At 40.8% G+C, this 12792-nt stretch overlaps 1 protein-coding gene and 1 long non-coding RNA gene across 2 annotated transcripts; both read right to left on the minus strand.

Moving 5' to 3' along the window:
- Positions 1-4556: 4556 nt before the first annotated feature.
- LOC142593464 (uncharacterized) lies at positions 4557-6092 on the minus strand. The gene is made up of 2 exons (XR_012831024.1): positions 5983-6092; positions 4557-4914 (listed from the first exon to the last, which is right to left on the minus strand). It is a non-coding gene; the product is annotated as an uncharacterized LOC142593464 (long non-coding RNA).
- A 4100-nt stretch (positions 6093-10192) lies between these two features.
- On the minus strand, positions 10193-12792 carry FABP2 (fatty acid binding protein 2). The gene is made up of 4 exons (XM_009485409.2): positions 12726-12792; positions 11870-12042; positions 11183-11290; positions 10193-10243 (listed from the first exon to the last, which is right to left on the minus strand). The coding sequence occupies exons 1-4, from the start codon at positions 12790-12792 to the stop codon at positions 10193-10195; spliced, it is 399 nt and encodes a 132-aa protein (XP_009483684.1).

The raw sequence follows: 12792 nt of genomic DNA on the forward strand, positions 1-12792 counted from the left end.
ATTCTTAAAAAAAAAAAAAAAAAAAGGGGGGAAAAAAAAAAATCTGGATCCGACTTCTGCGTTTCATGTAGTCTGTAAATGGGCACAAACCCTGAATCTCTGTGTGTGTGATAACGAGGTACCCAGCTGACTGTACTTTGCTTAGGATTTAGACTGTTTAAATGAATATGCAAATAGAGGCGAACGGAGGAGAAGAGGTGCTAAACTTGTGGTTCTTTGATTTCTTACTCTAGTTGCCTTAATGCTTACCTCTGTTACCCAGCTTGTCTTCTAGAGTTTGTATTAAAAATGGTCCCTTTGGGTGTATGCATCTTACAGCAGCGGGATCAACTAGATGTTACTAATTTTGTAAGAAGATTTCATTAGTTGCAGTTTAAAAAGTGTTCCTTCAGACTGTGGTCACAACATACGTAGATGAACAAAAGGGATAAACATATTACCATATATAATGCAGTAAATGTAGTTATAATAGAACGCTATTTGCCCTGATAGGTAGCAGGAGGTGACATGGTTTGTTTCAGCTGACTTCTCTGAGAGTCTGTGCTTTCACAAACCTTCAAGTGTCTTCAATACAAGTTTACCCAGAGAATTTTTAACTTTTTATTTGAAAAGCCTTAATAATAATAGTTCTTTAAAAATGGTTCTGGTTTGCAAATGTTAAATAAGATTTTCAAAGGGAATTCAAGTAAACTGCAGTAATAGACTGTCCTACTAATATACCTGCTCTATTTTAGCGTACATTTTTAAACACATTTATCAGATTTGTTCACCCTATAAGCTATGTACTTTAACTTATTAAAATTAAATTTAACCGCATAAGCTACAAACTGATATAGCAGAATAGGATGCTAGTTTTAAAATACAGACTTATCATGCAACTATGAAAGATTAATTTTTTAAGGTTTTAGATGTATTTACTAGTTATGTTCAGTTCTGATGTATTCTACAATTCCATGCAAAGCCAATGCTGCTATTTATTGAACTCCCTATCTATTTTCAGCTTGACATTTTGAGCAATGTTTAATGGGGATCAGACATTTTATTTTACTGACAACGTTTTTTCCTATTCGGAGCAGTCCTACACGTGGGTATGTTCTGTATTAGTGGATCAGGCTGACTGAACCTGCAGCCATTCAGACTGCGGTGGCGGAGCGGGGATGAAAAGAGGAGGTTCCTCTCTTTCTCTGCTCTAGCACTCTCCCCTGCAGTTTTGGCAGCTCTGGCATTTACCACATCTTTTGTTAACCTGACTTATTTCAGTAACAAAGAGGAGGATTTATCTGGCTTTTCGTTGGTTAGTTAAATCAGTGCACAGAACTATCCAGCGAGGGCTGAGGCCCAGCAACATGGCCCAGTGAGGGCTGGGGAGGAAAGAAGGGCGAACGGGATTTCGCCTTCACGGCAGCTCTCAGTGTTTGAAATGCCCCGCTGTGCCTGTGCTGTCAGAGGCAGGGGCTTAGACTTCTGTTTCAGTCTTAGTGGAACATTGAACAGTGTATAATTTAGAATTAATGTCAGCAAAGCCCGATGCAATCCGGAAAGGCTAAACTTTGCCATTATTCATATGAGAGTGTTAACTTGGGGTGCTGCTGATTACATCAAAACATCAATGCCTTTTAGTTACGAAAATAATGCAAGGTTAAATATGCATAATAAACACTTGCTTATACTTGCACTCTTAGAAAGGCTTTTTTATGTTTATAAAGCTTACCTGAGTTTTAGTGCTTCAACCAAATAATGTTGGCAATTGTTTAGCACGATTATCCAAGGTGTACATTTAAACAGTAGTTTTGGTTATTCTGTTTCAGGGTCAGTTTTGTTGTTTGTTTTTGTTTTTTTTTTTAAAAAAAACCTACATGTAACTTACAGTAGAACTGGAACATGATATATGCAACAAACCAGGTATCTCGGATTAATCTTATTTCTACCTTCTTGATCAAAATTTGTTGTAGCACTTGGGGAGAAAAATGAATTCTGGAATTTGTAAGTGCAAATAATTATGCATGTTTAGGTATGGCTGCTGGTAAACAGCACTTAAAAAAAAATTACCCTTTTGTAAGAAAATCAGTTGAATACAGAAAAAGTACCCTGAAAATGTAAGAACTTGGAAGATTCCTAATTGTAATATTTTTGAGAGAGATTTCACAACCTGTAAATTAAACTTTTCTAGTTCATCTAGCAATGTTACATAATATACATAGCCAGTTAAGTAAAACTATCTTCTAATGCTTGTGTAAAAACAAAGATTATTGGGATTTGTAAATAATGTATAATTTGTAAAATGTTTTGCAAAAAATCTTGTATTTGAAATGACAGTATTTTTATGTATGGATAGCACAGGAACAACTGTGAATGATGTTAGAACACTTATTTTTAAACATGCATAGCAATGTTCATACTTCTGTACAATGAGCAATATGAATGCCTATTACTGATACCAATGAATTTGGCTTCCACTAAGCACAACTGGTGAAGTTATTTTTAAAGTAGCTGCAGTAACTTAGATGTACTTCAGTCTCCTTGCTTTGCTTGAAACAATCTTACCAGACAACTTTCTATTTGACCCATGTTTACCAGGTATTTAATTATAGTAAATAGACAGCTAATCGAGGCACCTTTGGTTTTGTATTTGACTCTGCACTCCATGTATGTATGTACGTAATAGTTGCTAACTAATATGTGATAACTTGTTTTAACTTACCTAGGGTGCCTATTTATTTTTTTATAAATGTCCCCTTCTGGCTATAGATTTGTATAAGAGCCTAGACAATTTTTGTAACAGTAAAGACATTAACAAGTCATGTAATTAATATATTTTTCAGTCTTTAGAATTATTTTCTTGCAAAGTTCTGCTTCTTCAAACTATCAGATAAAAATTTAAAATATCTTTGTCTTCTGTTCTTTTTGTACTCCACATTTTTCTAAAAAAAAAAAAAAGGAAAAAAAAAGTTGGCTTTCCAGAACTACATTTTTGAACAGTGACAGATAATATTGCTACTATTGGTTGAAAGTTTTGCAGAGATAGCAGTTCAGTTACCTTTTTTGAACAGTAAAGTTCATCTTCGGAAGCGTACGTTTATAAAGCTGTTAAATCTATTTAGTTTTCTAAATATCTGTGAAATGCATAAAGCAATTTTAATACCATAATCCCACAGACTTAGTGATAACTGATTGATTAGTTACACGAGCTCTTCTGCCTTACTACCTTTGCTCTATTAGACATAAGTGAAATATGCCTTGATATATGTATTCATGTGCTCCAGGAGCATATGAAATAGCTTGAGCCCAACGCATCACAAGCCTGCACTTTGTTAGCTTTGTTTTCTGAGATAAGTAAAACCTTGTGTGTCAGATCTGGCTGAAGGAGAAAACTAAATTACTAGAAGATACCTGGAAATTTCTTTTAACTTTCTAAAGGCTATTAAGACTTCTCACCTGTCTTCCTTACCAAAAGAGAAACAGAGCAACATTACAGTGCTTCCCTAATAGGTTGTTCCCTTGAGATTTCCCTGATGAAATCATGTTGGGAGCAGGGCATAAAAATAGTGAACTTCATCTCTTTAATAGCTTCATCTGAAAAACTGGAAAAAACATTTTTCTATTTGTGAGAATGCAATCACAGTTTAGTGCTCTTCTGCACTATGAGTCAAGAACTCCGAAACTGCTGACTTACTTTGTAGGTACCAGCAGCCAAGATCAGAAATGCTAGCAGGTAGAGGCATCTCGTTCTTACATAAAGAAAGCCACTGTCAATGGAAGAATTGTCTTTAACAATGAAAGAAAAATAAAAGAGAGCATATGCCCATTTTTGCATCCCAAATCCTATTTAACCTGGTAGTAGCCTGTTTTCATTTAATTTTTAGAAGACACTGAAACACCCTACACTTCAAAGTCTCTGAAATCTAGCTATTTTATTGTATTTACTTTAACAAAACCCCCCAACCACCATGCATTGTACTTCTCAGAATTAGAAACTAGCATTCACAAGGGAAAAATACTCAAGAAAACTGAACCCCCTTAATCCATAGCTGAAGATTCTCTTTCCCCAAAACCTGATCAGGTAGAAAGCCTACTCCATGTAGTTGGCTTCTTTTTCTTTCTCCTGAGAATGCAAGAGGCTCCTTTATTTAAGAGTTTTGAAAGTCTCGCTATAGTGAGACAGAGGAAATTTTGACAGGGCACGTGGAAGTTGAAACCTATTACTGTCTACTTGGTCATCCACGGAAGGTACATGGAAGAGGGTACTTTACAATTAACCTGCCAGCTGCTCAAGGCTGTTCTTGTAAGCTCGCTCCTTCACTGGTTATAGGAAGGAAATTGGAACCTGTCTCATCTACATCAGTGAGCAAGGACAGTAGGCTGCTACTGCTGTTAAACACGGGCACGTTGCAGAAGGCATACTAACTGCTGAAGCTAAAATCTCACACTCACTGTGGTATAGAGAAAGGTGTAACAGAAAACCAAACGGCATCAAACCATCATGATTAACTTTCTGAAAGTAAAACAACTGGGTAAGCTTCATCTATCGAGGAGAAAAGTCTGAGTTACAACTTCAGTCTAAATAAGAGCTGGATTTTATTCTCAGCCACTCTACAGTCTGTCCTTTCAGTTGTTTTTATTCAAACAGTTCGTATTTTCATTGCTGCTTAACAAACCTTTAGGCACTAATTACAAAAGCAGTCAAGCCGTCTTATGTGACCTTTAAGGCACAGTTTAGAACACAGAAACAGGATACAGGTAAAAACCTGAACAGTAATACTGGTGATACAGCCAGATGTAAGATACAGTGTATATATGTGCCTCTTGCATTCGGATGCAAGCACAGTCGTGTTCCCAGTGGTCTGTACTTCACAAATGATCCTCTGCTTCCCCTGCTTGTTTTCGTAAGGTGCATCCTGCGGTTAGACAGCGGCTCTACAGAGAACACAAAGAGTCTGGTTATTTTTGCAGTGCTATGCAGTCCTTTGGAATATACAGCAAACAGGAAAGAAGCACCAAGCATACTTTCTCATCCAAGAACTGTTTGGAATTAGCTTTATGTTTCTTTGGAGGTATTTATCATAGAATCACAGAATGCTTTAGGTTGGAAGGGACTTTTAGAGGCCATCTAGCCCAACCCCTGCAGTGAGCAGGGACAGCTTTAACCAGATCAGGGTGCTCACAGCCCCGTCCAACCTGACCTGGAATGTTGCCAGGGATGGGGCCTCCCACTACCTCTCTGGGCAACCTGTGCCAGTGCCTCACCACCCTCAGTGTAAAAAATTCTTCCTTGTATCCAGTTTAAATCTATTCTTCTTTAGTTTAAATCCATTATTCCTTGTCCTGTCACAACAGGCCTCGCTAAAAAGACTGTCCCCATCCTTCCTGCAGGCCCCCTGTCAGCACTGGAAGGCCGCACTAAGGTCTCCCCGCAGCCTTCTCCTCTCCAGGCTGAGCACCCCAGCTCCCTCAGCCTGGCCTCGGAGCAGAGGGGCTCCAGCCCTCAGACCATTTTTGTGGCCTCCTCTGGCCCCGCTCCAGCAGGTCCGTGTCCTTGTGCTGAGGGCCCCAGAGCTGGGCGCAGGGCTGCAGGTGAGGCCTCACCAGAGCAGAGCGGCAGAATCCCCTCCCTCGACCTGCTGGCCACGCTGCTGGGGATGCAGCCCAGATTTCGGTTGGTTTTCCGGGCTGCAAGCGCACCCTGTTGGCTTTTCCAGGCCTTTTGAGGCTTTTCCAGGCGAGGAAAGCCAAAGCTGCTCGCAGGTGCCCGCTCCCCTGCCAGGAGCGGTCCCTTCCCCGGCGGGCACCCCAGGCAGGCCCGGGCCGCCCTGCTCCCTCCCGCAGCCGGTGCAGGCCCAGCGCCTCCGCCCTGCAGCTCGCCCAGCCGGTGGGCGGAGGCCGGCGCCGGCCCGGGACCGCCCCACCCCGCCGAGAGCCGGCCCTCCCCGGGCGGCACCGCGGCCCGAGCGCACCCGCTCCCCGCCGGCGGCGGCGGCGGCTGACCTGGGCCCGGCGCCCTCAGGGAAGCAGGTAGATGACCACGAAAAGCGCCAGATCGAAGAGGACGAAGAGCCACAGATCCAGCCAGTAGGACTGCCCCGACAGCGACAGCGCCTGGCCGCCATCCGCCACCGCGCCCCGCTGCTGCTCCTGCCGCCCGTCCCGGTCCCGCCGCGCCGCCACCGCCGCCTCCATGTCCTCGGCAGCCGCCGCGCAGGCACCCGCTGCTCTTCCGGGTGGGGAGCCAATGAGAGCGGGCGTACGTACTGCGGCCCCGCCCCCGCCCCGCCGCCCACCGCCCGCCAGCGCCGCCCGTGCCGCCGCGCGCCCCGCCCCGCCCCGCCCCGCCCCGCTCCTCTGGGGGTGGCGGTTGGTGGCCGTTGGTGACCGTTGGGGCGCGCGTGGCGCTGCTGCGGCCCCCGTCGCGGCCCCCTGTCGCGACTTGGGGACGGCGCCGGTGTTTTGCCGGCCGCTCCGAGCACGGCCGCGCTCCCTCGCTGCTCTCCTGGCAGGCTGCCGTCGCCGCCCCTTGCCCGCTCGCTGCTGAGGGGCTAATGGCGGTGCCAGGCCCGGCTCGTGTGGTAAAGATACCGGACATGGAGGGAGCTCCCGCTTCTCCTGGTGTTGGGAGAAGTGACGCTTGTGGAAGTTCTCTCTGTGCTGGTGACTGACATTTTTGCGGTAGTACCTGGGCGCTACTGGTTGCTGCTCCAGGTGAGACAAGGGCGTGGGTGGTCAGTCCTGTCAAACCGTGTTCGCCTTGTTCTGTTAACCTGTACTGGGATTTGTGTGGAAATAAACATTCACAAGTTCTTCCTGACACGGTTTCTTGGAGAGCAGATGATGCTCTGGAAGAAACTAAAAGACCTTTTGGGAAATCCTGTTGTGAAGAAATTTAGGAAAACTGAAATTGTTTTAAGATAACAACTCCTATCCTTGAAGGTTAGTTGGAGCTTGTACACCCTAAACAGACGCGGGGAAGTTCATGTAGGTAGTGTATAGTGTGTGCTCCATTTACACAACACACAGCTGCATGAGAAATTAAGCTGCACAACCTGATGCCACTCATAGTTGGAAGGTACTGCCCTCAGTCCAGCCAGTTCACTCAGTATAGAAGGGAGTGCAGCTATTTTCATTGTGGCTAGAAGAGTGACCAGAAACTTAGGAGTATACTAAAAAACTTCCTCATTCGAGCTATTAACACTTTTCAGCCTCCTATAAAGAGAAAAGGCAATACTTGCTGCAGAAAGCAGAGCAGGTGTATCTGATCAGTTTAACTTCTCATAAGCGTGCACTTAGGGGTGGCTATTTTCCTTAATAAGTTCTATCATTAGAAATAAGAATGAACTTGACTTTGGTTTTATATAGGAAGTATCAGTTAAGCATATGTGTGTTAGGTGAAGTATATGAGAGATTTTGGGAGGAAACAATGACTATGCTTCCCCTTTAAGTCTTATACCCATCTGTATTACCTCATTTGAGCAAAAGGAACTGTGGATTGTAGGTTTCCTCAAAGCAAACAATTTCCTGTTTAGTTTGAAAATAATGTAATTCTGAAATTCCTGCCTAGGAAACAAAAGTCCTAGTCAAATTTACTAGGTTCTCTCATTCACATTCTGATTTAATGATCGTATTTGTTTACCGAAGCTATACCACTCCTCTATCCCTTTAATTGATGATCTTATATCAAGTATTGGAGACTGAGTCTTTAAAGATTTTTCCTTATTTTTTAAGTACAGCTGCTGACTGCATCTGTCTGCAGTAATTGGAGTTGTTACATACTTTTGAGCTCTCATCTTTTTTTTTTTTTTAATAAATAATTATCATTACGTTTCAGTTTGTGGCCTTGTATGTAATCCAGAATTAACTAAAAGAATTTCTCAAATACTTGACAAAAAAATCCCCTACTGATTATTATAGCCAATCAGTCAAACAAATCTGGTAACCTAGATCAACATAACTGTGAGCCAGAGTGTTACTGGGCTGGGTGTGGCAGAGGTAAGCGCATTGATACTGAGGGTGGGCTAGAGTTCGACTTGCTGAGCCAGGAGGGTGCAAGACTTAAAGGGTCAGCATGCTTGGGGAAGAAAGAGAGAGCACATTCCGAAACTTAATACAGCTTTCATTCCAGCCAGTAAAGCCTCTAAAAGAAATAAAATGGCATTCTCCAATTTCCTGAAACCTTTGAGATGTAATTGTTAGTGTATTTCTGTGCAATTTAGAAGCAATAATGACATGCAGCTGATAATGAAGGTCAAACTCTACAACAGTGCTTCCACGAATAGGGCTTCTGTCTTACAGTTTAGTCTGCTTTTCCAGTGCGCGTAGCTTAAATGGAAGAATCTGTCGCATAGCTTATTGCAAGCCATTATTCTTTGTCGCTCTCTCTTTTAAAGGCTTTAGTATCTAAACAAAATAGCCTAGAGATAGACAGAATTTTGTAATAGTGTGGTTTCCAGATTTTAGGGTGTTGGGTTTGTTTGGTGGGGTTTTATTTTTTTCATACCTTTGCTTTTCAGTTTTACATCTCTTTGTAATTGAAGGACTGCTTAAAATCATGTTCTCTTCATTGCGATATATATGGTATATCTACCCACTGAAAGATGATTATGTAAAAAATATCTACGCTGGAAGTTGCATACAATCAATATCTGGGGGAGGAAATCCAAATTCATAAAGAAGGGTGATCTGTCCTGCTCGTAACTCAAATATTGTTTGTGTCGTGAGAGCATTTTGGCGGTAGAGGGAGCTATGAGACGCTGAAGGCCACAAAAGTACAGGCTAAGAGAGCATCTGGTTATAAAAATAACTGAAAGAAAAAAAGGGTTTCTTTTTTATTAGTTTACCACCAGCAAAAAGACAATCGAGGAGAGCCAAGAAAAGAGGGGAGTAAATTTTGCGAGGTACTTTAAAAAACCATTAAAATCATAATGTAAATGTTCCCGCCCAGAAATTATATTTGAAATTGGACCTGTAACAGCATGTGAATAAGCACACGGCAGAAGATTATCTAGCTGTTTACCATCATCAGGGAATTCTGTGATGAAGTGCTGTGAGATTTTAGAGATACGGCTCTATTCATATTTTGGGTTAGACCTCAGGGCTGTCCTCAGGCCCACATGGTGGTGTGACCTTTTAGCAAAGCCTTACATGAATCAGTCTTTTTCTAACTCTGGCAGTAGAAGCATGGGTGCGAAAAGCTCAGAAGCCAAAAAAAGAGCTTGGGGCATATTTGTTGAAGGACAAGAGTGCCAGCAGCACACAGGTTTGTTCCGCTGATGTGTCAGAAAGGGTCCAGGGCTGGGAAGCAGGCTGCCCTGTAGACATGGGGACAGGACTAGATGACCACCAAGAGGCATAGTGAGAGGGACACAGCAGATCTTAGCTGGTGCTGACACCCATCAGAAACACCGGTGTTTGAAGTCAAGGTAGTCTGAAATCATTCTTTATCTTGTTAAGATACCGTCAATATTTTTATTCATGTCGTGAGAGAAACTCACTGATAGCCTGCTAATACTCTTCCTGATGCAGAATGATTCGAACCCCTAATAATTTGGAACAACTCAAAATCTGCATGTTTAAAAGCATGGTCATGAAACATTAGAAACAAATATAATGAAATTACTTTATGTGAGATATCTGTGTATCATCAGTACATGCTTCATATTATTCCTATTGATATGAGCGAGGTATCCATGGGATATCATTGAAGTCCTCCAAGCTGACTTGGAGGACTTATCACACTGTATTTTATGTTTATTCCATATTTATATTTACACAAAATAGTCTTAGAGATGTGGATGTTGTCAGGTTTCTTTTAGGCTTTGCCATCCTTATTAAGCAATATTCAATAGACAGAGAAACTGTTTATCAATATAAATATTAGTGTAAGGAAACTAAGTTGCTATTTGAGAACAAAAAAATGTTTTAAGTTCTGCTTTTAGAAAATAGTTTTTGCAGCCTTTTACAGTATGGCACTCAGGTAGGACTTGGTACAAATAACATTTTAACATTTGTATCAAATTGTAATTGGATTTTGTTTATTCAAGGCAAAACAGTAAACAAGGAACTAGTCTGTGTTTTCAACAGGGCTAAATAATTGCAGCTTAGGAGGTGCTGTGAGGGTATAAAAGGGAAAAACAAGCAGACAATATGTAGAAAAATGGTCTTTTTTCATTGGTTTTTGATTCCGGTGCTGTTCTGGGTGGAGTGTTTAGCCCCTTTTGAAGAATCTCTTGGCTTCAACTCCTTCATATATGTAGGTCTGTTAAGAAATTAAGAAGAAAAATCAGTGGCTGCCATTACAAAGTTTCATTTCACAGATGCTATTGAGAGATGGTCAATTAATTGTGCCTGGTGGCCATGTGGGGCCTACCAGCCCTTGTGCAGGCTCTGAGGAAAGGAAGATAAAGAAAGCAAGCAGCCTGTTGTCAATAGGCATAAATTCTCTATGCAAACGTTTGAACCACCACAGGACAGCTTTTGGGCGCTTCAGAAAAAAACCAAAGTATTGAAGCGCCATATTCCCAATACCACTACTTAACAAGTTTCATCTGTGTGACTGCTTTTATTAAGCAGAAGCGTGGAGAAGCACTGAAGGGTTGGACTGTATGTTTGTGGTATCTCAAATCTCACACCTGCCCGTAAGGTTGATTTTTGGTTTTTTATTTCTTTTAAGAAGCTTGTGACCCGCTAGCAGAGAGGATCTTAAAGCATTACAGTTCAGTTCAGTTTCTGGCTTTACTGCAGACCTGTGAAACATTTCCCTTTTGTCTCAAACTTATCCCTCTGTACCATCATCCCCTGCCCCAACCCCAGACTTTGTTTTAAAAGGGCATTTATCAGCCATTGACAGCATTACCCTGTAGTAAGCTCCTGTGGTAAGGCTTTTACAAGGCAGACACTCAGAAAAGGGCCTTCAGTCAGAACACATCTATATAGTGTGTGTATACAGATATCCATCTATATCTCTCTATATATTTCTCTACAGCTTGTATTCACAGGCTTCAGCATGCATTGATAAGATACAGTTTGAGTTTTATTTTAAAGTTTTAAATTTTGATAGATTACTTGACTTGAGAATTTTAACTAAAGACAAATGAAGATTTGGCTTGAAGAAAATATTTCCTACTTTCAGAACAGCTTTTAAAGTTTTTCAGTTCACTATATTGTAAAGCTGTATGTAAGTGACTGCTTAACTCACCTGAACAAGTTCATCACCTACGATTTCTCTGTATGCTGTGAGTGCTTTTCCATTATCTTTTCTAGTAAATGCTCCTACAAGTTTAGTTCCTTCCATGTTCCAGGAACCCTATAATGGGGAAAAAAACCCCAAATATTTTGCAATAGATATGACACAGATTTGACTTAAAGACTGCAGGAAAGCTTACAAGTGAGAAGAGATTAAAACAGTGTAATAATGCTTTTTGGACATTGATGGAAAGGCTGTAAAAATGAAGTTTTAATAAAACCACTGATTTATTTAATTGCTTAATAGCCAAGCTAGATTTTTTTAGTGCTCAGTACACCTTATTTTAATTAATTGTATCAACAAAGTAATTTCTTATAAATACCCACTCTGCACTCTAGGTGGTGTACTTGAGTATTATAAGAAGTAAAATTGCAATCACCTGGATTTCATCGTGTGAAAATTGCTACATATTCTGCTTTTTGGGCACTCTGTGGAACCCTGAGTTTCACAGGACAGTGTTGAACCATTAACAGTTAAGACTACCTTGTGTTTTTGTGTATCAGCTGCAAGCATTCCTAAGCAGACTTTAAAAGTAAAATTTAAATTAAAAACTAGGAAGACAAATCATTTATCTTGAAACTGTACCTCATAAAGTTATTATCATATAATAAATATGTAATTATATAGAAAGTCTCTTACAGTAAGTTCAGTCCCATCAGCCAGACTGTACTCAAAATTGACTCCCAGAGTGAATTCAATATCTATGGTACGGAAGTTGCTTGATTCTTTGACAGTAAATTTGTTTCCATCTTGTTGAATAGTGATCTTCAGATTATCATGGGCTCCCAACTTCCTTTTCATCACGTTAATACCTAGAAAAATCAATTAACATCAATCAGAGAAAAAAAAAAAACCTTAGAGCATCATATTTGTCTCTTTTTAGTGAACTTTTATGTGGTCAGGTGAGTTTATTCCAGCATTCTGACCTGAAATTTTATTCTTCTTCACTTTTATTGAGGCCATATTCAGCAGTACAGATATAATACAAACCAGTATCCAACTGGAATGGCTATGTGTATATCCATATAAAATACAGTTTGTACAAACTTTAAGTATCAGGATGTTAAAATGACATGAATGATGTGTTTCTATAAAATTGAAGAATGATTTCCTCCCTGTGTAGCTTTTAAACTAGTTTCATATTATCAAAATAATATTCCTGCTATAGAATTCTGCTTAAAGTTTATCATTCAGATTCTCTGAGCCTTTTCTCAATTGTAGACTTAGAGATTCCTTCCTCTGCTGAAATAAATCTGCTGGAATTAGTTAAGTTTCTTAAGATTAACATAATGTAATTAAAATCAGAACATTTCTCAGTATCTTCCCCTCCCCCCACGTGGAATCTTTTGAAAATACATGCAGTATACTATGCAAGGGCAGAGCAGGAAACAGCAAAAGGACAGGCTAGCCGGAAGGTAGTTCACCAACAGCTTGAGTTTGTGCTCAGCCATAGTGGTATTATTCTTGTAGAAGGCATTGGAAAAGTAAGACTTACCCATTGCCTCCATGAACTTTTCATAGTTTTCATTTCTGTCTATTTTCCAGGTACCATTAAATGCCAT

The sequence above is a fragment of the Pelecanus crispus genome, chromosome 4 (genome assembly GCF_030463565.1).
Source record: "Pelecanus crispus isolate bPelCri1 chromosome 4, bPelCri1.pri, whole genome shotgun sequence".
NCBI lineage: Eukaryota > Metazoa > Chordata > Aves > Pelecaniformes > Pelecanidae > Pelecanus > Pelecanus crispus.